The 27,406-nt window shown below is 35.3% G+C and overlaps 1 protein-coding gene and 1 long non-coding RNA gene across 39 annotated transcripts; both read right to left on the reverse strand.

The window, feature by feature from the left end:
• Positions 1-4,097: 4,097 nt before the first annotated feature.
• Positions 4,098-10,698, reverse strand: LOC147382465 (14-3-3-like protein). Of its 38 annotated transcripts, XR_015173528.1 has the most exons (11): positions 10,299-10,698; positions 10,054-10,210; positions 8,987-9,040; positions 8,811-8,865; positions 8,384-8,473; positions 8,013-8,266; positions 7,377-7,486; positions 6,184-7,172; positions 5,515-5,663; positions 5,031-5,175; positions 4,098-4,396 (listed from the first exon to the last, which is right to left on the reverse strand). XR_015173528.1 is itself a non-coding variant. In XM_086428142.1 (10 exons), exons 4-7 carry the CDS (start codon positions 8,854-8,856, stop codon positions 7,067-7,069), a joined length of 474 nt encoding a protein of 157 aa, XP_086284268.1. In that variant the 5' UTR covers positions 8,857-8,865; positions 8,987-9,040; positions 10,054-10,210; positions 10,299-10,692; the 3' UTR covers positions 4,098-4,396; positions 5,031-5,175; positions 5,515-5,663; positions 6,184-7,066. The 38 variants fall into 38 exon arrangements, 22 of the variants coding, with proteins under 22 accessions (XP_086284268.1, XP_086284267.1, XP_086284271.1 ...); XR_015173529.1 differs by lacking the exon at positions 8,987-9,040 and having other exon boundaries at positions 10,299-10,697; XM_086428142.1 differs by lacking the exon at positions 8,384-8,473 and having other exon boundaries at positions 8,055-8,266; positions 10,299-10,692.
• A 3,971-nt stretch (positions 10,699-14,669) lies between these two features.
• LOC147382466 (uncharacterized) lies at positions 14,670-16,073 on the reverse strand. The gene is made up of 2 exons (XR_015173252.1): positions 15,197-16,073; positions 14,670-15,025 (listed from the first exon to the last, which is right to left on the reverse strand). It is a non-coding gene; the product is annotated as an uncharacterized LOC147382466 (long non-coding RNA).
• Positions 16,074-27,406: the final 11,333 nt, after the last annotated feature.

The raw sequence follows: 27,406 nt of genomic DNA on the forward strand, positions 1-27,406 counted from the left end.
AACGGTTCCCAATGATGGATGTTTATTCCAGTACTTTATTTTGTTACTAGATGTGTTTCAGAAATTCGGATGAGGTATCTCGAACTGACAAAACCTTAGAAACCACGCTACGCTAGGAAAAAACGATCCTAGAAATGTAGAAATCATCATATTGCAGATCAAAAAGAAGCTTCACGATAAAAATCACTAAAAATGACCAAATTACCAAAATACCCCTAACATCAAAACAACCCTAGAACCTACGTTACGCTTAGGAAGACCCATTCAAACACATAAAACCACAAATCGAAACCAAATAAACCACTTCTCCAATTTTCACTAAAAATGACAAAATTACGAAAATACCCCTCATAAAATTCATAATCATTTCACACAAAAATTTCATAAATGACAAAAACTAACATTCTCATTGAATTCCTTACGAAAAACTGATTTCAAAACATCCTAGAATATTGAAAAACGACTTAAAACGTAAAAAATCCTCTCCGAGAACAAAATGGTAATTTTACAACTTTAATAATTAAAAATTTTGAAATTAATAAATAAATCATTAAAAAATGTAAAGTGAAACATTAAAGTCAATCAAGTAAGACCAAAGTCAAGTAAGGCTAAAGTCAAAACATTAAAGTCAACCAAGAAAGACAAAAGTCAAAGTATTAAAGTCAATCTCATAAGACTAAAGTCAAAACCCTAAATCAAAACACTAATCAAGTCAATCTCATAAGGCTAAAATTCAAAACCCTAAATCAAAACCCTAATCTAAACTAATCAAGTCAATCTAATAAAACTAAAAGTCAAAATCCTAAATTAAAACCCTAAAGACTAAGTCCATCTCATGAGACCAAAGTCTAAACCCTAATTGAAACCCTAAAAGAAACCCTAATCAAACCCTAATGCTTCTAAAAAACTTTATAAATAGGAGCCTCCATACCCTATTTTCGTATTAAAGAAAAAATCCTAGGAAAAGTAGGTGAAGAAGCTTCCACAACCTCTCCAAAACCCTAATTTTGGAGCCTCAACTCCTTACCTAACGCCCCTACTTTGATTTTAGCCTAAAAAACACCCAAAAACCTCTCAAAAACATCCCAAAAATCTACAACAAATTCGAAGCACCCAGATCCAAGAAGGAGATACCTTACCTCGGAGATTAAAAATCAGATCCGGAGATAGAACGAAGTAAGGAATACGGTACAAGGACCCGTTTTCACCAGATCTGAGGGAATAGCACTTTTGTAGATCGAAGGTAAGATTTTCATTATTTTTTAATCTAGGTTTGTTATTAGCGATGTAGATTTATTTAGGATAAGTAGAGACCGGCAATGGCCGGGCGGGGTTGGTGCCTAACACCTTCCAACCCCGTAACATGATCCCCGGACTCAGATTTTCTGTAGTAGATTAGTTCATTATCCGTTTTAGAGTCAGTTTGGTTCCTAGACCATAATAACTAGGTGGCGACTCCCAAACCTCAAGGGTCAAAAGTGGATCCGCGCATCCCGCGGATTGAGGGCGCTTTCACCGAGGGCAAAACGATAATTTCACAAATTTGATAATTAAAAATTTTGAAATTAATAAATAAAACAATAAATAATGTAAAGTGAAACATTAATAAAATTAATTTAAAAATTTTAACCAAAAAATCGACCAATCAGGCTTTCAGGCAAAATTGTTGGTGGTTGACAGGATATTTATTCAAGGACCCCTCCATCTAGGGGCCCAAAGAATTAAGGATATAATAAAAGGGGGTTCTCCAAAATCTAGTCAATCAAGTAAGACTAAAGTCAACCTTAAAGTCAATCAAGTAAGACTAAAGTCAATCAAGTAAGACTAAAGTCAAGATATTAAAAGCCAACCAAGAAAGACTAAAGTCAAAGTATTAAAGTCAATCTCATAAAGACTAAAGTCAAAATCCTAAATCAAAATCCTAATCTAAACTAATCAAGTCAATCTCATAAGACTAAAGTCAAAATCCTAAATCAAAACCCTAATTTAAACTAATCAAGTCAATCTCATAAGACTAAAGTCAAAACCCTAAATTAAAACCCTAAAAACTAAGTCCATCTCATAAGACCAAAGTCAAAACCCTAATTAAAACCCTAAAAGAAACCCTAATCAAACCCTAATGCTTCTAAAAAACCTTTATAAAAAGGAGTCTCCACACCCTATTTTCGTTTCAAAGAAAAAATCCTAGAAAAAGTAGGTGAAGAAGCCTCCACAACCTTCCCAAAACCCTAATTTTGAAGCCCCAACTCCTTACCTAACACCCATAATTCGATTTTAGCCTGAAAAATACCTAGAAACCCTTCAAAAACACCACAAAATCCATAAAATAGTTCGAAGAATCCAGATCTAAGAAAGAGATACCTTGTCTCGAAGATCAGAAATCAGATCCGAAGACATAACGAAGCGAGGAGTACGGTACAAGAAACGATTTTATCAGATCTGAGGGAATAAAATCGTTGCGCTCGAAAAATGTGAGTATTTTTATTTTTATTATTATTTAGGTCTTGTTAGCAATGTAATTTTATTTGGAATTAGTAGAAATCGGCGTTTGTCGAGCAGGGTTGGTGCCTAACACCTTCCAATCCCGTAACGTGATCCCTGGACCCATATTTTTCTTTCGTAGATTAGTTTATTTGCCTTTTAGAGTCAAAATTCGGTTCCTAGACCGTAATAACTAGGTGGCGACTCCCAAACCTCAAGGGTCAAAAGCGGATCTGCGCATTCTGCGGATCGAGGGCGCTTTCAACTACCAAATTTGCTAGGACAAGTTCGGTCTGAACCTATTGAACATAACTATAAAAAAACTCCGAGTTTTTTATTTTGAAATCATCGTTTTTGAAGGCTTTATTAGTGGTTTTTTTCCATCTTCTTTGATGATTAAATGCAAAAAAAGTTAAGAAAAAAATAGATTTTTGAATAAAGAAAACCTAAAACCTAATCTCCATGGATTCAACCTCTCACAACCTCGCACGACTCTTTTAATAAATCTCCAATATTGACTTCCAATGACATAGTATAATTGTTGCACATGCAGGGGTGGGTTCATTGGTAGATCCCACGCACTTAGGAGATCTTCTACACCAATAATTCAAGATTTTCATCAGTCTAAAACATATGACCATGGAACCCCTGATTATAGTTTATTTGAAAAGAATTGCATTTTAACATAGGAAACGTTACATTAAATAGTGTGCTTCCTTTGATTTTTCTCATTACCTGAATATTTTTTTCCTTCTTTATTTTTTCTTTTGAGAGCTGCTATTGGTACCCGAACTTTTACTTAGTACACCTTGATAAAAAAAATAAGTGAATGGTTGAGAATAAGTAGAAGTTGGTGTGCCAATAGAAACTATATTTTTTTTACTAGATTTTGTTTTTTATAGGAGCCTAATCATAATTGTAAGGAACCATTGAAATTGTTTGAATGAGTGTTATAATGATTTGTAATGTTGAGATTATAATTTGAGCTAGCCAACACTTTGTAAAGTTTGAAGAGTGTATTTTGATCTACAATTGGAGTGCATGTGATAAATAGTTTTAGAAATTGGGGTGTAGTAAGTAAGTTGGGGTGTCAACAGCAGCTCTTTATTTTTTATTTTTGTTTTTATATTTTTCCATTTGAACAGGGAATTATAATGTCCATCCTATATTTTTTTGAATTGTCCATATATGGCCCTTATGCCAAAGTGCCATACGGTTGCTTACCTCTCTTTCCCACAAGTCACTACAACAAGTATTGCAATTAGGAACGGTTTATTACCGTTCCTAAGCCACTATGAAACGGCTTGCAGACCGTCTTTAATCGAGGCGTCGTTAATGAGGTTAAACGGCTGAAAGCCGTTCTATATTTCATGATTTGGAACGGTTAAAAATCGTTCCAGATCTCTGAATTTGGAACGGCTTAAAACCCTTCCTAATCTGCGTCTTTATATAATAGTACACAGTACCCCCAAAAAGATTTGAGACATCGGATTTTATAGAACTGATGTCCTAGGTCTGAGACTTTAGACATTGGTTATTAACTGATATCTAAAATTATTATAAATTGATATCTAAAATATTTTTTTTTTCTATTTGCCTATTACCCACAGTTAAAATAGATCCAAATAAAGAACATTGAGGTTCTCTATCACATTAATTTATACACAAAAAAAGTTGCAATGAGTCATAACTTACAAATCCAAAATTACAATGCATCGATAAACCATTCACAATCATTACACAAGCACAAGTGCTTACAAGGAAGCAATGCCAGCACTCCCATCCCTCCCTATCTTCTTTAAGATCCCCACAATGCCCGCAACTACCAATAAAAGAATTCTTTCGTGTCACCACATTGCCTACTCTCACAATGAACTTCCGCACCTTCAAAGGAGTATCTGAGAAGCAAGTGCTCCTGATCAACCAAAAAATCAAGGACTATAAGGTGAGAAACTTTCATGTCCACTAGTTCATAAAAGCCACCGATTTAGAAAGAGTGTACTAGAGAGTTGTATGTAAAAACTAAAACAAAATGGATATAATTTCATAAAAGCCAGCTCTTATAGTGCAAGAAAGCAAAGAAAAACATAGAGAGAGAGAGAGAGAGAGAGAGAGAGAGAGAGAGAAGATGAGAGGAAGTAATCATTTAATAGATTTTATAAACTTTGCAACATTATTAAAAAAAAAATGAACAGAATTGATTATCTTAAAATGGATATCAAAGATATTAGACACAATAAATTTCTACATCTAAAAATATAGATAAGGATCCAAAGGGTAGACTACAATTTTAATTGTCACAGAAATGTTTGTGAAGCAGATTTTCCAATTAATAAAATTCTGAAGTCATACTATAGAAAAAAATTCAAGTGGGTAAAAAATTCAACAGCTTCAAATGTATTAAAGATTAAATGCACATTCAGCAATGAAGATCTCGAATTATACACACACGCGCACGCGCGCACAAAAGAAAGTAAGAAATGAATGTTAATCGCGGAAAAGAAAAAAAATAAGCTAAATTAATGAGGTGTAGAGTTTAAGATAATTACACATCCTTGTAAAGCTCATAAGTGTTGAATAAATGTCAGAAGATAGACCAGGCAAAAGAAACATGGGCAGAACTCAAAGGGCCCTCATCTTCCAGTTTAAATGGACGGATCTAGTAGTCATGATGGCATAACCCACTGCAATAGCCTGAAAATATTAACAACCCAACTTGGAGTTAAAAAGAAAATCTTATATGCCCAAGAATGTGTTAACAACTGACACAATGACTACAAATGAAAGTAACTTTTTTCTTTCATATCTAGAATCTCAGGAACCAGATGATATGAGAAATCACAGTGCTGACAGGTTTTATATATTTATATATTTATTTATTTATTTGATAGATAAGCAGTGAAGAGTTATGTCTGTGGCATATTGGCATGACTAGTCACGTGGAAGTATGTACAAATGAAATAATAAGGTCATTGGATCTGGATTCAGGAAAGAAACAAACAATGTTGTTGGAAATTGGAAAGAAAGACTCACTTCTAGAATGACAGAAAAAATGATAAGATTCCTAGCCATTCTTGTCCACGTTAAACCCAGGTTGATTACAACCTCATTTGGATACCTTTTCTTCCTTCTCATGCTGCAATTCCACAAGCTTGATCTGTTTTGTTGAGTAAACACACTTCCTATCAAATACACAAAAACAGATGTATATTTGCTCAGATGATATAATTCACTATAATAACATTATTCGACAAACAGAAGATCTATTATTCTCAAATAAGATGGATATAATATAAAAAAAATTGAAAAATCTATAAGAATTAAAAAAAATCTCATCTTCATTTGGTTTGGTTTGAGTAGTTATTTTAAGCACATTCAAATTTCAGTTGAATGGATTTTGGAGTGGTACCACTGCTCAATGATGAGAAGTCAGCACAAAATCAGAAGAACACAATGCGCACGTGTTAGTTGCACGAGTCCCTCCATCTTAATTGTTTTTGAGACAAATGAGCATAAACACACGTGGAGGGACGACAGCCAACAACGATCATGAGCAACCACAAAATCTGCTTCTACAAAATCACTTCTCTTCTCTTGTAATCACTAATATAAGAATCGTGATCGCCAACTGGATATCTATCTCCATATGGGATATCTTAATACCATTATTAATAGTCTACACAACTCAACTTAATACCATACCATTATTAATCGTGATTGCCATCACTCCACCAACGAATTGTTCTTGGTCGGTATCTCCAGTACCTGCAACATACAGACATCAAATGACCGTTGAATTTTGTTTCTCGACAAGCCTTTAGTTAAAATGGAAACACAAAATAGGATGATTGTCATTCATAACCACCGTTAGCATATATAGATTCACTGGTGAGAACCACCACCAACTCACATCAGCGCGCCTAATTAAATTTAAAGAGAGAAAATAGGAGGTAATTCAGTCATTCCTTTGAAGAAAAGAAGTAGCAGGCCTCACGTAAGTGAACCCCTTGAAGTTGGTGTCGCTGGCAGTTGGGCTTGAGGCAAGAGAATCTAACAGTGACATGTTAGTAAATCATGGCTTATGAAAAATGTTGAAGATGAGGTTATAACAGATGACATGTTACAAATGGGCATCTCTACCATGTGCTACAGCCTACAGGTACTAACCGAAAAACAAAAATATATAAACTATCAGATAATAACTTCAGAAAATCTTGTGATCTCATATTTTAACCCATATAATATAAGATTCCTACTGGTTAAATATATACACTTCATGCATTCAGACAAGTTCTCATTGATTTAATCCCTGAAGTAGAAAATGAATAATGATAATGATGATTTAAACAATAAAAGAAAATAGAAGAATCGTATTTTGTTGTTGACATGCATTAAAAGTTCGTCTAAAGACACCTAAATTTCCGAGATTCTAATTCTCCAACAGAAGAACTACAATCAATTATTCAAACTATCCAATTATTGCAAACGAGAAACTTTATTTTAGATAAGGACACACAGTGTTCCCTCAATTTCTTACTGATTTTCTTTTAATAAATGAGGAGTATGATATCTTATGCTAAACAAATTAAAAATTCTGCATTATAATGGTGCTGTCCTTATAAGATTCTTCGTTGAGGGCATCGAGTTCTGCAATAGCCTCATCAAATGCTTGTTTGGCAAGGTGGCATGCCCTGCATTGTAAGAAACCTTGAAGTGATAAGATGATCTAACGGGTAATCATTATTGATTAAAAGTAAGAAATTTAATAGAATTCAATTATTATTATTATTATTTTAAATTTGAATTAAAAAATAGAAATGAAGGCAAAAGCAAAAGTTTTAAAAATAGAAATCCAAATTAAATACACAAAGGAAAACATAGAGAAGCTTGCAAACCTTTTGGGTGAGTTCAATATCTCATAGTAAAAAACAGAGAAGTTGAGGGTTAAACCAAGTCTGATTGGGTGAGTTGGTGGGAGATCTGCTGAAGCAGTGCTAGTGGCAGCCTACATCACCACAAACAATTCCGTAACCACTCTCATTTCCACTTGTAAAGTTTGAAAAATTACAAAGAACGTAAATAATATATACATAGGCCTTGAGTGACTAATCTGCCACTTCTTTACGTTCATTCCCTGGTTTAAATTCGGCCAAATATCAAAAATAGTTCCCCTTCCTAGACAAGAGAACCAAGATTGAAATTAGCCTGAAAAATACTTGTTATGATAGAAAATCAAAACCAGGGCAATTTTCATATATCAGGTTTTGGATTTATATATTTGTCGGTGTTATAGGAGAGAAATCGAAATGGGAAACTCGGGTTCGAGGTAGGGGAGATCTAAAAGAGCCAAAGAGGTATCATTTGGATACGCGTGTATCTAATCATAATACAAGCTTATAACAAATCCAACATTTATAGCACTGAAATGTTGTTCACATTCTGAAACAAATTGAAATTAAGTCAAGGTACTCCAAACAAATATGAGGAAGTAAATGATTGAATTTACAAGTCATACTAACAGGGCATCTAACCTATAAACAAATGTTAGAATAACATGGCCCTATATACCATACGAGGTGGCGCCACACCCATACATACCAGGTGTGTACGATAAGAAGGTCCCACCAGGCTACGTCTGGAATATTGCAGAGGTTGATCCTACATTGGTACTCCCTAGTCCCATCGAAGAGAAGCTTTGCTCCGTCTGCAATGACGACAACCCCTACTCCTGTGCCATCGTGTAGTAATACTAGAAGCAGTAGTAGTTGTAGTAGTAAATGAACACCTGTGTTTTGATTTTCTTAGTGAGAACAAAGTTCCAAAGACATGAGCAACATCAATTAAAGCAAAGTTATATGTTTAGCAGGATGTCTCCCATCTTGCTACATAAATCAGGACTCACTCTTTAATTTGGACTCATTTTTAGGCCTAAAAAGCTGTAATTAACTGAAGTTGTTTTTCTGAATTAGTAGCCAACTTCCAAGAATTAATCCTGCCCATCATGAACTAAATGCTTAAATCTGAAAGGGATCACAATCTATGTTCTAGTGCCATGTAGAAAGTGTTAAAGAGGATAGGGACTTAAAAAGTCAGTTTCAATAGTAACCACCTACTGTTCGGAACTCCTTTAAATACTCCTCCCCTGCCACCTTGGCGTCTATTGACATTGGAACCACCTTCATCGGAACTCCTTTAAATACTCATCTAAAGTTAAACCACTCATACTGTTTTTATTTTTTATTTTTTTATTATAAGAAACTCTCATTACTAACCTCACTATTAATACTTCTGTATGTGAGAATGAGAAAAAAGAGGAAGAAAAGCAATACCTGTTAGCACTTTAATACTCTTTGGATCATCCTTTTCCCTCCTCATTTATCCGGGCTTGGGACCGGCAGTGTAAAATATTAATTTTACAATGGCGGAATTAAAAAGGGGTTAGTTGACAGCCTTAAGAGTTGAGACACAAATTGCATAAAACATGGATATGGTTTGATGTGCTTACCAAGGTTGAGTTGCAGATTTGCAGTAGCCATACCACAAGACAAGAGCAACTTCACTACCACAAAAATGGTGGCCAACATAATATTGAAATGAAACAAGATGAGGTAAGATGTCATGTTTACTATACAATTAAATTCCAAAGGATCAGGAGTAAGTAATGGTGATTGGCAATTGATAGGTCACCCTCAATCTTCCCACCTAAAAGTTACTTGAAACTTAAATAATTGAATCGATACTACCATATTAGACATCCAAACAGACACTAAACAAATAACATTTGACAAAAACAAAATTTGGATCAAATAAATAAAAATTAAAGATGGGAATGAGATACAGGAACATTTGCCTCAGGATACACAAGAAAAAGATAATGATTCTACACATCCTGTGGTAAATGATCCAAGTTTTCTACTTCCTACTTTAGATGAGGTCCTCAACAGATGATGTAACATACACTTTGATTAAAAAAAGCTTTTAGATCTTCACTCCTAGTGCATTAAACCATATACTATACCAATAAAATCACATAATTTGTTCAATAAATTGAAATATTTACATAATAATAATATATTTATTTCAAAAAAATCCAAAATTGGGTGGCTGGGTCTCAAAAAATCCAAAATATTTACATACTATATCAAAGAAAGCATCAAATGACATAAAAGTAGAAAAACATCAGTGAAACAATATAATTTGGTTGGGTCTCTAAGGACTAAGAAGTTTGTTTCTCCTAAACAATATAGTGCAGATGATGAAAATGCTTTATAATTATTATTTTGGCAAGATTCCACAGGGTTGAAATTTATAAAAAACTTCAAATCAACGTTATATAGCTTATAACCTATATTGATTTGGAGATATGAAGACAGTTCCTCCAAATCAATATAGATTATCAATGTAATAGTATTTCCAGTTAACCATATTTACTTGAAAAAATTCATGAAATTTTATACATAGCAAGGCAAAAAATCCAAGATTTCACAAACAAGAGAAACATCATCGACGTAAAATGAAATCAAATCACATCAAACCAAAAAATATAAAAGAAAAAAATAATTATTATAAAACCTTAGTAAAGATTCCAACACCACAATCCATGGAAACTTTAGCCAAGAACAGATCATCAGCCAACAATCGCTCCTTAAATCCCCCAAACTGAAGCTACCACCGAAACACTGCAGACTTCTCCAATTCGAAGTAACGATACACAATTGATGCAGGAATCCTACCAGATTCAATCGTTGAAGCAAGATCTGACTGTAAACTATCCAAAGATCTCCCTATTTCAAGAAAAGAGGTATTAGAGAGAGTACCTAGTCCGAGAGATCGATTGAGTGAGCAATTGAGCAAGAGAGAGATGAGATCGAGTGAGAGCAACTGAGATCAAGCGAGCGACTGAGCGAGAGAGACGACCGAGCGAGAGAGAGATGAGATCAAGGGAGAGCGACTGAGATCGAGAGAGAGAGAGAGAGAGACGATCGAGCGAGTGACTGAGAGAGAGAGAGAGATGAGATCGAGGGAGAGCGACTGAGATGTAGAGAGAGCGACAATCGAGAGAGCGACTGAGATCGAGTGAGAGAGACGAGAGAACGACTGATATCGAGAGAGAGAGAGAGAGAGAGCAGAGTGAGAGAGAGGACTTTCGTTCCATCTAAAGAGACGGATATCGGGTCGGATAAAACGGTTTTTAAAAATAAAACGGTTTAATACTGTTTTTTAATAAAAACGGCTTAATTCCGTTTTACCCTTGTGTTCTAATTTTACATTTTTTTTGTAGTGAGTATTTGATTCAATTCTTTTACTGGAAGAAAGTAAGACATTTATAATGTTATTTCTGATTGCCTTAACCATTCAGGCCTATGTTGAATCAATGACAATGAATCTATCCAGTAACGATTTGAAAGTTCGCACAACTGTTTGTTGGGATCAAAGAAACTCACAACCAAATGAATTATGATGAATCTCTTATTAGTTAAGGTTATCAATGAAGGAATGCAAATACAATTAAAAAGATTGGGTTTTGCAGGCAGGGCATCACGTATAAGACGATTGCGGTGATTTCTGATGTTGATCCTCATGTGATTTTCAAAAGGTTAACTTTCAAATAAAAAAGAAAAAAAATTAAAAAAAAAAAAAAAAGACGTAAGGTAACCTAATAATTCTTATCTACAACGAATTTTTTATCTCGTTCTTTTGATCAGTTCCTATCTGACTTACATCGTTTATGTTCCAGTTTAGAAGCTTTTTTTTAAGGGGGATTTCAAAATATTGCCTGACCTAATTAAGCAAGTTTGGGCTTGATTGAGCAACTAATGAACCATGGATATTGATTCATACTAAACTAGTGTAGTGACGGGCCTTTAGTGTTTTGGTTGAGTGAGGCATTGTCAATTCATTTTAAATTATACTCATGAGAGTTGTGATACCTAATGTAGGGATAAAATTCATATAGGCTCCATATTCCCCTTTGTGCATATTTCAGTTTGCAACCATTGTCAATCTCTTTGACAGAGCCGATATGGTCTCAAATTTACTCAGTGTGATAGGGTTGACATTGTGAGCTAGCTATAGTAGGAGGAAATAGTCGGCTCTTTTCATTGTATTATTGGTAGACTTATAAGATGGAGAAATAACCTATAGTGTTGGTGCTAGACAAGTAACCTATAAAATTTTCAACTCATATGAGCTGGGTTCATGAGGGTGTAGGTGTTGTAATATGGAAGAGAGTATGAGACCTATACCTTCCATGAATCGCCTTAGTGGTCTTGATTAATCATGTGTAACATTTAAAATGCTGAATCCAAGAATATTTCTTTTGAAAAATTCAAAAGTTTTACTAAATTACATATATTTCTTTTTGATCATTCTCAAAATTCTAATACTAGTAGAAATCCTCGATATATTTCTTTGGTGATCTTGACTAAGTAAGTCACATTTCCAAATATTAAAGGCTCAGGTCTCTCTATTGATCTTGTCGTTTCCATCCAAGATTGACTCGACAAACCAAAAACACACTAGGATCAAGAAGTTTTCTGTAGAACAGCTGAATTGTATAAGAGACCTAAAATAGGTTTAAAGAAAATAATCAGAACAAATCCTAATCAGAAGTAAGCTCTTAACTCTTAATTATCTCTTCCTAATTAGATCTATGACAAACTTTTGTGAGATGATCTTGTGCATCAATATCCCACAACTTATTACAATACATCTTATCTAACACATTATTAATTAACTTTGTAGTAACTTGAAGAGATTGGAAGGAAGCCTTGATGGAGAAGCACTGAGGGGAAAGATGAGGAGAGGAGGAGCACTTGCTGCTTGTGTCAATAGTTATTGCCACCTAAGGACGAGTGGAGGTTCTTGAGCTACACTATACTATTGGGCACACAGAGGGGTCTCATGCATGCCTAGCTTCATAATCTCCAGAGCTTCTATTCATCTCGCATGAGAGCAAAGAGAATAAAAGTGTTACAAAACAAGAAATGACATCATTTGAGAAAAAAGTTATTATAAACATAATAATTAGTACAGAACCCATAATAGTGTGTGAATTGTGAACCAAAACAATGGAATCAATAAAAATAAAAAAAAAATAAAAAATAAAAAATAAAAACCTAACATTTATGTATCAAAATATCTACTACGATTGTTAAAACTAAGAGATTAGTTCTGTTGGGTTCACAACATAACAACATGCTCCAATTCCAATGTCCGTGGTAGTGCACAGAAGTCTGTCAAGATTTGAACCCAAGACATGGTGCTGGCTTCGATACTATTTGAACCTAACCAATATGCCAAAATCATCTAAGCAATAATGGCATGGAAAGTTAAGCCCTTCTAATTGGGATCATGCAAATTTCGCATTAAGATCTCATAGATGGATATTGTACAATAATTTACCAACTAAACATACATCCAACATGAAAAATATGATCAAAATCAAAACAGAGAACAAGAACATTTCGTTCTCAGAATAAACCCATGGTTGGATTGAGAAAACATGATTGGAAAGCTAAATTGGAAGCAAAATCTTCCCATTCCAAAAGGGATGTGGGAGACCATTCGTTATTTGGAAAGAAAGGCTACGAAATCAAAATAAATAAATAAAGTACTTACAATCCAAGTTGTTCAAACAATTTCTTGAATTTCATCATCTTCGATCACTCGACGGTCAACATCCGCATCTACATTGTCTTCCATCAGTTCGATATAGTGAGCGTCAGTACTAGGAATTTGAGGGGTTTTCAAGCTATTGATACCAATTCCATCCAGAAATGACCAATGAACTTTAAACTCCACAAGTTCAAGTTTACAAAAGAATTTCAAAGCAAGTCTTGCTCTTTCTTCATATTGTTCAATAGGGCTCTCAACAAGATGCTTGAATGTGGAAAGTGGGAATTGAGAGAGGAAAAAGTGCAGGATGTCGACAAATAGCTGCTCCATGTGATCATGTAGTCGGCTGATTGATGTGTAGCTTCTAAGATGCCCAAGTTCCAAGATAAAATAATAAATGGTATCCATTTCACGTTTTACAAGGGCTTCTTCTTCAAACGTAGCATTTGTATGTGTACTGGATTTCACTTTTAATTCTTCAATAATCCCAACTACAAAACCTAAGTGTTCCAATTGAGGTTGAAATTGAGTCTCCCCATCCATAGATTTCTTAAATGATTGTGAATGAATTTTTGTTACCAATGGTTTAATGATTTTCCTATGGAACCAATGACAGGTGTTGTCCCTATTCATCCACAATTCTTTTGCCATGCCACGCCTCATTTTATCATCATAATCTGTGTCATCCATTTGCTTGTCAATGAAATAAATGACTTCAAAGACTTCATCTAATGTATGAATTAGAGAAGCACTTAGGTTATTTGGTAGCAGAATGGTGGCCACTCTTACAAATACTACCACTAAAAGGCAAGATACCTTGTTTTGAGGTATAGTGGATATCTTTGTGGCAATTGACTCTTGAGATGGGGTTTTTTGGGAAAGTAATCGGATGAGATGAGTTGGAGAATCCCTTTTATATTTTATCATCTGCATCTTTATATCTTCCTCACAAATTCTTTGTATCAACTGTTCAGCTGTGACTTCATTATTTCTTTCTTCCCTAAAGCAGAGTTTCATGATTGTCCTCATACATATTGAAGGTATCTTAAACACCACAAATAAGATAAGACCCAAAACGCCAGTGACATCGTTCAGTATTAACAATACAATTCTCAGATTCCTTGTGATGATTTGAATGATGATCATGAAACCCATTCTAGAGATTTTAAAGAATGATAGAATGTGGAGCTTTGACAAAGAAGATAAAACCCAGGAAGGCCAAGTGTCAAGCTTGGAAAATGCTGATAAAACATGGAACAAAACTGTTACTTTGATTGTTTCATGCATAACACTATGTGAAAAAGGCCTATATTTGACGGTCTTCGCCCGTCAAATTTTGAGAAATTTGACGGACCCTCCCGTCAAATATTCTCTTGTAGAATTTTTTTTTTTGACGGCCCTGGACTATCAAATTATTGGAGAATGGACTTCAAAAAAAACAAAAAAAAATCCATAGAGTATGACCGTCAAATTTGGAGGTTTAACAAACAATAGCACAGTCCTCTAATTCACCAATCACAATGAACGAAATAATAAAAAAAAAATCAGAAAAAGATAAAACAAAAGAAAAATTATAAAACAAGTTCCAAATTGAACTAAATAACCCAAAATTAATATACATGAAAATCTCTTTGTTAAGATCGCAAATTTTGTCGAAGCTACAAATAACTGACAATAATTAAACTAAATAAGACCAAATGATATTGAAATTACTGGATCGGCAACATCTTTGGTGGAGGTCGGTGTTGTTATTGTTGTAGATTGGGGAATAAACCCTTGTGCTTCACGTGCCGCTTTTTCCTTGGCCTTTTTCGCCCTTTCCAGCTCATCCTCCTGCATGCAGTATTTCATTGCAAGAAACAATAAATCAATCTCTTTGGCAACCAAACCAGGCAGAAGTGACATGGCCAAATCCAATAGCTGGGCCCTACATTAAGAGGTATAATGCTTAAAAATGTTAGTGTGGAGTGTTTTTACACCTAGTTTAGGATGGACGCATGTCATCTGACAAGAATGTGTTTGAACTTAGTGTGAAGCAACTATACTAACATTCAAAAATATGCCCTAAATACAGTCAAATAGAGAAGCTTGGTCTTACCTCATAAATAGGAGTGTCCCTATTTTTGTCTTCTGCAACTGTTTTGAGTGTTTGCTTTGGTCCTTAACTCATAATCTCTTTATACCTCAACAACAACTACTGCAACAAAGACTGTTGTCTGCACCGTCGGTCCTGTTTTCAACAACAATGGCTGTAGCTCCTCATAAACAACTGCAAACAGTTTATACAAGCAATTATTAATATCAATTGAATGTGTTTTCTTTTGGGAATTTCTACTCCAGCTTCTTTTGTAGATTTAAGGATTTAATCCTAAAAGAAGAAGATTTCTTCTCTAGCTTTCTTGTAGATTTAAGGATTTACTCCTGATTCAAATATGTTGTGTCATTTAACAGAAATTGTCGAAACCCAACAATTTCTTGGAAATTGTCTTCTAATGGGGCTACTACCAAATCAATACTTCCCTAAACATTCATGAGATTGATAAAAACGTGTTTTATTTTATTTTTTAACTTAAAATACGTGAATTATTCCAGAGAATAATACTTTCATTGAAGAAGAAAAAAAATTTGTGAATTTTTTACTAATAAAACAGCAGATTGCTAACAAGGAGCCCAACTAATTGTGTTTGAATTCAACTCCCCCAAGGGTCTGCTCTCCATTCTTGGTCAAGTCAATTATTATTTTCCCCAATGGTGGCTCTACTGGCTCTTTAGTCCTCCCAACTACTCAACTAGTAGTCAGACTTAATGTAGCCAATGATATAGTATTGGATAATAATTAAATAAGTCCAAGATACCTTCTTCCATGCCCCCCCCCCTTAGATTTCTCTTCTAATTCCAGCATTTTACCTATATTTCCAAATAAATAACATTTCATGAAAAAAAAAATGCTGCAACACTTGTACATTCCACCAAACATTTGCATACCAACAAGGATAGTGAGAATCTGAGTAACAAGAACTATCTGAATACAGTGGCTATACTTCCAACAAGGATAGTGAGAATCTGAGTAACAACAACAATTCGCATTGACCATTTATAATCAGAAACTCCACATCTAAACTCTACCCCCTTATGAAGCAAGGACCGTACTGTAGCTTCTGATAGAACAAGTGCACAAACTGCAGAAAGAATGAACATAGAAAAGCACAATGGCGTTTCAAAGAGTTTTAATTGAGGTTTATGATTTGTGCAAATGGATATGTAAAATGACTTCAATCTATGTAACATAGTTTTACTCTCGGAATTTTGAGTGTCACTCATTTTTAATAAATCACCAATTTCAGAAGAGGTGACATTTTCCTAAGGATATCATAATCAAAATAGGTCCACAACGCCGTGAGCAAAAGTAGCATGCATGACATGACTATCACATGTTCTACAATGAACGAGAAGATCACACCAGTGACCATTTGCATACAAACATTGACAACAACAGTTACTACGAATATGGTCAAGGAGAACATGTTTGAAAAGCGTTCAAAATCACTCTGAGTTCCGAGCGAAAGGGAGAAAAAACTTATAGAAATACAAATTAAGACTGTACCACTCAGCTTGGATAGTTGGTCTTGAGCAGAAGGCATTGGAGTGGTGAGATCTACTGGGAGTTTTGAAGCAATTGAAAGAAGAGTGAGTGTAAGAGAATTGAGAGAAAATAATTCACATGGTATCCATGGCTTCCCATGATGTAATCCATGCAATACATCACACATCATAAATATAAAACATACCGAAGTACCTGTTGCTATGTAGAGGCCAATTATCGGCAGTGGAGAAGAATACTTGTGATCATCAGATGTTACGTTCAAACAAAAATGTTTTTCCATTTTGCCTTCTTTGGGTTCAACCGATGAGTTTAGTCATTCTTATTCTCCTCCTAATAAATGGTTTAGACTATGGAAAGGGTAAAGAAACGATACTTGCATTCCTGAGCAAGAAATGTAATGTTGCTTCTTTCTTTTTGGCTTTACTTTTCTTGGGTAGGAACCAAATTTCCCCTTATGAAATGATGGTGAAAACTTCCTTCTATAAGCCATCTATAAAGGAAATTGGAAAAGAATAAATAAATATTACCTGACCTTTTTCATGCTAGAAAATTGATTAGGATCCCCAACAAATCTAGCTATACGTTCATCAAATGGGTATTTTGGTCTAACCATTTACAATAAACTTAATTTGAATCATAGTTTTAACACTCGACTTGTTTTAAAACTTGACTCGACTCATGTCCACGGAGTCGATTCAAGTAGACATTGGATATAAACATTTAAAATGTATTTGTTAGTATTTTATATAAGTGAAATATTTAATTTCTTGACTTGGCACAATTTTTAGCTGAGTTGATGGAATTGACAAGTTGACTTGATTATTTGCCATGATGGCTCCATCGAGTTTTGGGACTGAGTGATCTCGAATAGCACACATCTCAATGATACTTATATCAGGGATAAATTTCATCCATTCGATTTTGGTATACATATAAAATGAAAGATATCTAAACTCTTGGATAAGGAAAATACTTTGTTTCTCCTTTTTTTGTTTTTCTTTTGGAACTAATTCATGTTGAATTTATGATCAAGGCTAGATGATGGTAAATGAATGATACCCACACTCATTAGAAAGAAAAGTATGTCAATTTAAATTTTTTCTAAAGCCCAAATTGTACTTTTCTATACTTGTTTTTACCCTCTCTTTTTTCCCCTTTTGGATAGATAATTAGATATATAGAAACTTCTCTTAGATGACTTCAGATGCTTTAGATATAGTATCAAGAATCATGTAGGTGTGGCTAAGATATTTGATTGGTAAATTCTAACCACCATTATTGTCTTAGAAGTCATCGAGGCATATTAATTAAGGGGAATTTTAACTATATGGTTATTGTTGGATTAAAACCACACGTGAGAATTCAATCTAAAATAGAACCACACAAGAAAAGAAGACAAGAACATACAACACAGCAAGATTTTACGAGGTTCGGATCCAAAAACTGGAATCCTACTGAAAGCGCCCTCGATCCGCGGGGTGCGCGGATCCGCTTTTGACCCTTGAGGTTTGGGAGTCGCCACCTAGTTATTACGGTCGAGGAACTGATCAATGACTCTAAACGGATAAAAACTAATCTAAAACCAAAAAAACTGAATTCGGGGATCATGTTACGGGATTGGAAGGTGTTAGGCACCAACCCCGCCCGGCCAAAGCCGGTCTCTACTAAATTCCCAAGTAAATTACATTGCTAAAACCTAGATAAAAAAATAAAAAATAAAAATTTACCTTTCCGATAGCAAGAACTTGGTTCCCTCAGATCTGACAAAAAGAGCTCCTTGTACCGTGCTCCCTTGCTTCGTTCTGTTTCCGGATTTGTCTTCGGATCTCCGAGGCAAGGTATCTCCTTGTTCTTGAATCTGAACTCTTCAAATTCGTTGTGGATTTGGAGGTGTTCTTAGAAGGCTTTTGGGTGTTTTCTAGACTAAAATTGAAGGAGGGATGTTAGTTAAGGAGTTGGGGCTCCAAAACTAGGGTTTATGGGGGGCTATGGGAGCTTCTAGACCTACTTCTCTTAGGGTTTATGATTTGATACGAAAATAGGGTGTGAGCACCTCTATTTATAGATGTTTTTTATGGGTTATTTGGATAGAGTTAGTGTTTAATTAGAGATCTTTTAATTAGAGTTGTGTTTTAGTTAAAATTATTTTAGGTAGAATTGTGTTTTAATTAGAATTATTTTAGGTAGAATTGTTTTTTAATTCAAATTATTTTAGGTGGAATTGTTTTTTAGTTAGAATTCTATTAGATAGAGTTATTAATCAATTAGATCTCTATTATGACTTTTGGTCTTATTTGATTGACTTTTAATGTTTTGACTTCAGTCTTAATTGATTGACTTTTAATATCTTGACTTTAGTCTTGCTTAATTGACTTTAATTTTGACTTCAGTCTCACTTGATTAACTTTAATACCTTGACTTCAGTCTTGCTTGATTTACTTTAAATTTTTGGAGAAGGCCCCTCCATTATTTCTTTAATTCTTTGGACCCCCAAATGGAGGGGTCCTTAAAGAAATATCCCACGAACCCTCAACAATTTTGCCTGAGAGCCCGATTGATCGATTTTTTAGGTTCAAATTTTTAAATTAATTTCATTAATATTTCACTTTAATTATTTAATGTTTTATTTATTAATTTCGAATTTTTTAATTATGAAAATTGTGAAATTACCGTTTTGCCCCCGGAGAGGACTTTTCACGTTTTAAGTCGGTTTTTAATGTTCTAGGATGTTTTAGAATCGATTTTTCGTAAGGAATTCAATGGAAATATTAGTTTTTGTTATTTATGAAAATTTTTTGTGTGAAATGGTCGTGAACTTTGTGATGGGCATTTTCGTAATTTTGTCAGATTCTGTTAAAATTGGCGAAATGATTTATTTGGTTCCGATTTGTTATTTTATGTGTTCGAGAGAGTTTTTCTAAGCGTAACGTAGGCTCTAAGGTTGTTTTGAGGTTAGGGGTATTTTGATAATTTGGTCAATTTTTAGTGATTTTTATCATGAAGCTTCTTTTTTATTTGCAAGATGATAATTTCTATGTTTCTGGGGTCGTATTTTCCTAGCGTAGCGTGGTTTCTAAGATTTTGTCAATTCGAGATACCTCATCCGGATTTCTGAAACAAATCTGGTAACAAAATAAAGCAATGGAATACACATCCATCATTGGGAATCATTGCAAACGGATTGACGAGTTGATTAATCAGGCGAGTGCAAAAATAGGGTGTCTACACCTACGTCCCCGGGAGGCTTAACACCACCAATCCACTATCAAGAACCAAAGTAATACACCCTCAAGCAGTACAATTCTCTTCTCTCTTCGTTGTTATAGGCTTTCTTAATGGTCAAACAGGATTCTTAGAACAAGAACCTTGGAACACAGTCAGAAAACCTTACTTCCCTAAACCCTTTTACACCCAAAGATCTCCTATGAATTCTATACTCACAATGATGCATATAAGACCCTTTTATAGATCAAGGGAATGAGAATACAACAAAGAAACAGCCTGTCCTTAACCGATCAAGAACAAGAAAAGGAACTAACTAACTAACTATCAATTCAGCTACCTCATAAAACTAACTTAACCGTTAGTCACACGTGGCAGCTGCTAGTTTGTAAACCACCAAACTAACAATTTTCCACCTTGGTTCTCAAATTCTAGTAGATGTTGGCAGTGTTAAGAGTGCTGCTTTAATCACTCGCCTCCTTCCATCTAATCAAGTCCAAGCAGTAACTGAACTTGTTCAGTAAAACTATTTTAGTTGCCATGTTTGCAGGGTTGTTGGCAGTTGAGATCTTCTCCAACCTGACTTGTCCTGAGCTCACCACATCTCTAATAAAATGGAACCTTACATCAACATGCTTTGTTCTTTCATGGAATATTGGGTTCTTGCAAAGTTGAATGGCACTTTGACTGTCTGAGTACAAAACAGTCTTTGCTTCTGTGACTTCTAATTCCTTGATCAAACCTTGTAGCCACAACCCTTCTTTTATAGCCTTTGTTGCTGCAATGTATTCAGCCTCAGTGGTTGATAGAGCCACTATAAACTGAAGTTGTGATTTCCAGCTCACTGAACCTCCACTTAAGGTGAAAACATAACCAATTGTAGACCTTCTTCTATCTGCATCTCCAGCAAAATCAGAATCAACAAAACTAACCCAAACTCCTTTTCATTTCCTCCAAACCTCAATCCTACACTCAAGGACCCCTTCAAATACCTTAGTAACCATTTCACTCCTTCCCAATGCTGTCTACCTGGGTTGGACATATACCTGCTCAGATTGCTAATAGCATGAGCAATATCAGGTCTTGAACAGACCATGGCATACATGACAGATCCGATGGCATTGGCATAAGGGACATTCTGCATATTCTTCTTCTCTTCATCATTGTTTGGACATTGGACAGAAGAAAACTTGAAGTGTGTAGCCAATGGAATACTAACTGGTTTAGCATCCTGCATAGAGAATCTCTTTAGCACCTTTTCAAGATAATTCTTTTGTGACAATAATAACCTTCTCTTTTCTCTGTTCCTGAAAATCTCCATACCAAGGATTTTCTTGGCATACTCCAGATCTTTCATGTCAAACTCTGACTGTAGTAGAGTTTTCAAATTTGAAACTTCTTGCTTATCTCTGCAGGCCAGCAGCATATCATCTACATAAATGAGCAAGAAAATCACATCTCCTGTTTTCAGCTTCTTATAGTAAAAGCACCCATCATAGTTGCTCCTCTTGAAACCAATCTTAATGACAAAAGAGTCAAACTTCTTATACCATTGGCGAGGTGATTGTTTTAGACCGTATAAAGACTTTTTAAGCAGACCAAGTCTTTACCTCCTGGTTCTTCAAACCCTTCAGGTTGGGCCATGTAAATTCTTTCCTCCAAGTTACCATGTAAGAAGGCAGTCTTTACATCTAACTGCTGCAACTCCAACTCCCAATCAGACTGAGCTACAAATGCCATTAACACCCTAATTGAAGTGTGCTTCACAACTAGAGAGAAGATTTCAGTGTAATCAATCCCCTCTCTTTGTGTAAAGCCTTTGGCTACTAGTCTGGCCTTAAATCTTTTAGGATCCTTTGGTGTTAAACATTCCTTCCTTTTAAACACCCACTTGCATCCCACAATCTTCTGATTAGGTGGTTTCCTGACCAAGGTCCAGGTATGGTTTTTCTGCAATGATTCAAACTCTTCACTCATTGCAGTGAGCCAATTACTAAAGTCATTGCTGTTTACAGCTTTAACATATGAATTTGGTTCTAGTTCTTCATATTCCTCAGCAGGTTCTAAAGCATAAGCAATGAGATCTGCATAGCCAAACCTCACAGGAGGTTTAATGGTTCTTCTTTGTCTATCTCTAGTGAGACTATAATCAGTAATGGTATCATCCTGCTACTGCCCCTTAACAACCTCTTGTTCAGTGATTTGGTTTGTACTTCTATCTTTTGATTGATCAGTTTCGGCATCTGGTTGGTCAATTTCAGTTTCTAGTTGAGTTACAGTTTTAGGCAACCCAAGTAGCTCCACCTCAAACTCAAAATACTCCTTACCATCATTAAACAGCTTTTGCATGGAACCAGTTGGTGCATCTTGTGTTCCTGCAAGGTTAGTTCTAATACAAGCCATAATATCTTCATTAAAAACCACATCTCTACTGATAATGATTTTAGTTCCAGGTGAATCTTTAATTAATAATCTGTAACCTTTCACACCTTCAGGGTAGCCAAGAAAAACACATTTTATTGATCTCGGTTCCAACTTTCCCTCATTTTGATGTGCAAAAGCTTGACAACCAAAAACCTTTAGATTGCTATAGTCAGCTGGTTTTCCATTCCAAATTTCTTCTGGTGTCTTAAAATTCAAAGCACTCGATGGTGTTCCATTGATCAAATAGCAAGTTGTTTTTGCAGCTTCAGCCCAGAAAAACTTTGAAAGACCAGAGCTATATAACATGCATCTCACTCTATCTAAAATGGTCCTATTCATTCTCTCAGCTAGGCCATTTTGTTGAGGGGTACCTCTTACAGTCTTATGCCTCAAAATACCATGTTCATGACAGTAAGAACCAAATTCATCACTACAAAACTCAAGACCATTATCTGTCCTTAGTACTTTCAATTTCTTTTCAGTTTGGTTTTCAAACAAAGTTTTCCATATTTTAAACTTATCAAATGTTTCATCTTTTGATTTCAGCAAGTATATCCATACTTTTCTGGAAAAATCATCAACAAAAGAAAGAAAGTACCTCGAACCACCAAGAGAGGGAATCTTGGCAGGTCCCCATAGATCTGAATGGACATACTCCATTATCCTTTTGGTGTTGTGAATGGCTGTTTTGAAGGCAAGTCTATGTTGCTTTCCCAAGACACAGTATTCACAAAACTCCACCTTGCTGATCTGGTCACCACATAACAGTCCCTGCTTGTTAAGTTCGATTAGCCCTTTATCACTCACGTGGCCCATTCTTCTGTGCCAAAGTTGAGTCTTATCTGTACTGGACCTTGTTACAACACATGCAATTTCAATACAAGTTTCTCCATGAAGAATATAAAGGCCATTTGTCCTGTGGCCTTTCATGACAATTAGTGAGCCTTTTGAAACAAACAGCTTCCCTTCTCTTCCCTTGAATGTGTATCCATCTCCATCAAGAGTCCCAAGTGACAGTAGGTTTCTCTTGAGATCAGGCACATGTCTCACATCTTTCAAGATCCTGGTTATCCCATCAAACATTTTGATTGCAACAGTCCCAATACCAATCACATTGCAAGCAATGTTATTTCCCATAAGAACTCTGCCTCCATCAACAGCTTGATACTTTTGAAACCATTCTCTTCTTGGACACATGTGGTAGCTACACCCTGAATTCAAGACCCATGCTTGAGAAATCTGATCTGATGAAGTAGTCAACACCTCAGCACTGACAAATTCTTCCTTGACAATTGATGCTTCTACAGGGGTTTGCTCAGTTATATTGCCATTGCTTCTTTCTAGACATAGTCTTCTTATGTGGCCCATCTTATTACAGTGATAACACTTTGTCCTTGAGTAGTCCTTCTTGCTAGTCAATTTGGACCTTGTGTTTGATCTTGGTCGACTATTGTTATTATCCCTCTTAGCTGGTCTTCCTCTTGCAATAAGCCATTCAGCATTGTTTGTGGGCTTTTCATTGCTTTTCAAATTAAGCAATTTTGAATTCAGAGCATTGAGTATGTCATCTATGGATATTGTCTCTCTTCCATATTTAAGAGTTTCTTTGAAATTCTTAAATGTTTTAGGGAGAGAATTCAGCAGTATAACTGATTTGTCTTCTTCATCAATCTTTGTATCAAGATCTTCAAGATCCAGTATCAGCTTATTAAACTCATCCAATGAGTCTTCAACTGACTTGCTTTCATCCATTTTATACCCAAAGAACCTTTCCTTTAGATAAATCCGATTTGGGAGTGCCTTTGTCTTGTATAGTTCTTCTAGTTTCCTCCAAACTGCAGCAACTGTCTTTTCTTTGGAAATTTGACGAAGAATCTGATCAAACAAACACAAGATAATAGAACTATAGGGCCTTGTTAGCCATTTCTGCCTTATCTTTAGCTGGCATGTCTTCAGGTAGACTTTCCTCTGGTAATAAAGCTTTCTCCACGCCCTGTTGAGTTAAGATGGCCTTCATCTTCATTTTCCATAACGAGAAATCATTCTTCCTGTGAATTTCTCAATGTCAAACTTAGTTGTTGACATTTTCTTGATCGAATCCTTGACCAAGCTCTGATACCAGTTTGTTGGATTAAAACCAAACATGAGAATTCAATCTAAAACAGAATCACACAAGAAAAGAAGACAAGAACATACAACACAACAAGATTTTACGAGGTTCGGATCCAAAAACTGGAATCCTACGTCCCCGGGAGGCTTAACACCACCAATCCACTATCAAGAACCAAAGTAATACACCCTCTAGCAGTATAATTCTCTTCTCTCTTCCCTGTTATAGGCTTTCTTAATGGCCAAACAGGACTCTTAGAACAAGAACCTTGAAACACAGTCAGAAAACCTCACTTCCCTAAACCCTTTTACACCCAAAGATCTCCTATGAATTCTATACTCACAATGATACATATAAGACCCTTTTATAGATCAAGGGAATGAGAATACAACAAAGAAACAGCCTGTCCTTAACCGATCAAGAACAAGAAAAGGAACTAACTATCAATTCAGCTACCTCATAAAACTAACTTAACCGTTAGTCACACATGGCAGCTGCTAGTTTGTAAACCACCAAACTAACAGTTATATTATACAAGATGAGCTATATTCATCTCACCATGGATCCTGGTAAAGGAATGGTTATTGCATTCCTCCAAACCATCTTCATTAGATAGTCTACATAGTCAGCAGAGCTCACAAAAACTGGTTAGATATTTACTTTCTTTTGGACATGGTTTCAACTTTCAAAACTTGTCTACTTTACTCAGTCCATGAAACTTATTTTAACCAATTCATGGAACCAACAAGGAAACTAGGCACATGACCCTATTTTAACCTAATTGCACGTCAATGCATAACCTTTTAGGTTTTAAAACTTGTTCATCTTCCTCCAGCCTTGCATTCTCTACTCGTGATCCTAGTCTAGATCTATTTTTCTCGTGAATGATTTTGCTCATGTTCTCTTTGGGTTCAATCTAAGGTATTACTTTTTCCATCTCTGTTTAGATTTTGTTTAGAAATTAATATGAACCTATGTTTGGATCTTATCATTTGGATTTCCATGATCTCTGATCAACACATGTCTTTTGTCGGGCTTCTATATTTTAACAGAATGTTGCTGAAGTGACCTAAAGATTGTACCTCATATATCACATCCTGACCTGAAAGTGTACAGCAACCACAGATGCTTTTCATAGAGATACGAGTCAATAAGTATCTATGCTTCCTACTATCTTTTACGAGGTACAATCTTGAGGTCACTCCAGCACGACTCATTTTAACATCATGTTGAGCTTCTATATTGTAGCATCATTACTAAAGCCTTTTACTAAAGGTAGCAAACCGAGACTCTTTACTTTTGTGTGGAGCTTTCTTAAACCAATTCAAACCACAAAAAAGTGCTCTTGTCCATGCCATACCTATATCCCACCATTTTTCCCCTATGAATCGCATACACTGATTTTTAAAAATAAAATGAAGAAATATTCATGTGGATCAAGGAAGAAGGAAAAAAAAGAAAGAGTGGAATACTTTTAATATTATTTTTGGATTGTAATTATCTAAATGGAGTGCAACAGGGAAATTAGAAGTGGTGGAATGCAATTGGTAATGGGTGGTTTGCCGGGGCGAAGCTAATGGGGTAATTGCTCCCACCAAATATTTTTGGATAGGTTTAGATACCCTTTGCATTTACCCTTTAATTTGAGATACCCCGGTATTTTCAGCCTAACTTGCCCCATTTACCTCCATTCCGTCACCTCCGTCCAATTTTTGCCCCCTCCCGTCAATTTGAAGAAGACATTGCCCTTTGAATTGGGCCTTCTCTCATATATAATTATACTAATTGAAAATGACATAAAGGCACTTTCTTCAATCTTCTACCAAAAATCCTTGAATTTTTCCTCTATATCCATTCATCTTCAAGCTCTTCAGTCTTACCATTAATTATAGTTTGCCCCCACTACAAGAAAATCTTGGCTCCACTCTGGTGGTGTGCAATTAGTCAGTTCCTAGTATATTTATTTATTAAATACAAATTTTTAAAAAAAATTAGAAATTTGCTTTATAGGATTCGATTAATCCTAGATGAGGACAAGTTAACTCAGTCTTCTCGAGGTATTCAGTTTTAAGCCTACTATGATAAATTCTAATGTGGTTAGAATTTACGAATCATATTGATTTAAGTTGTGCTGGATTGACCTCAAAATTCACCGTGTTTACACAGTGCTGAAGTGGAGGTGGACAGAGAACCATAGATGCTTTTCACTCATAGGTTGAGTGAAAGGCATCTATGGAGTGTACACACATCCACATCAGCACAATGTGAAACACAGTGAATTTCGAGGTCACTTCAGCATTATCTTATTGATTTTCAGAGGGTAGGCCCACCTAAGCATACGCCAAAACAATCAATGGGGCCAAAGAGTATTATGTGGCATGGAAAGAGACCATTGACGGGGCCTTGGGAGATGCCCTCTAGAAAATTCAAGGAAACACCTTCCAAGTTATCTGTATATTTCCAATCACTTAAATCTTAGCCACACCCATATAAATCGTGAATCTTGAGATTACATCTCACGCATTTCGAAACCATCCAACAAAAATGAATTAGTACCCCTCCTAAAGAATGAAAAAGGCAAAAACAAATGAACAAAAAGTACTACCTTTCTTTCACAAGAAGGTAGGTATCATATTCTTTCACAATTATAGGTCTAATGGTCTACATTGAGAGTTGAATATGATTTCTTCCAAATTAAAGAAAACAAACTACATTCCTTAATAATTCAAGAGTTTAGGTACTATTCTTTATCATGATCCAATGTTCTAGATATACGTTGATTGATACATGGAAACAATTGCAACGTTTTTTTTTTTTTTTTTTTTTTTTTTTTATTTTTTTTTTTTATTTTTTATTTTGTCTTCTTCGTACCATTACTTGAACCCTCATCCTAGACGTCAAACAGAAGTACTCCTTTTCATCAAGGCAAGGGAGTATTGGCACAATTG

The sequence above is a fragment of the Akebia trifoliata genome, chromosome 16 (assembly GCF_017979445.1).
Source record: "Akebia trifoliata isolate Shusen 1 chromosome 16, ASM1797944v1, whole genome shotgun sequence".
In the NCBI taxonomy this organism is placed as follows: domain Eukaryota; kingdom Viridiplantae; phylum Streptophyta; class Magnoliopsida; order Ranunculales; family Lardizabalaceae; genus Akebia; species Akebia trifoliata.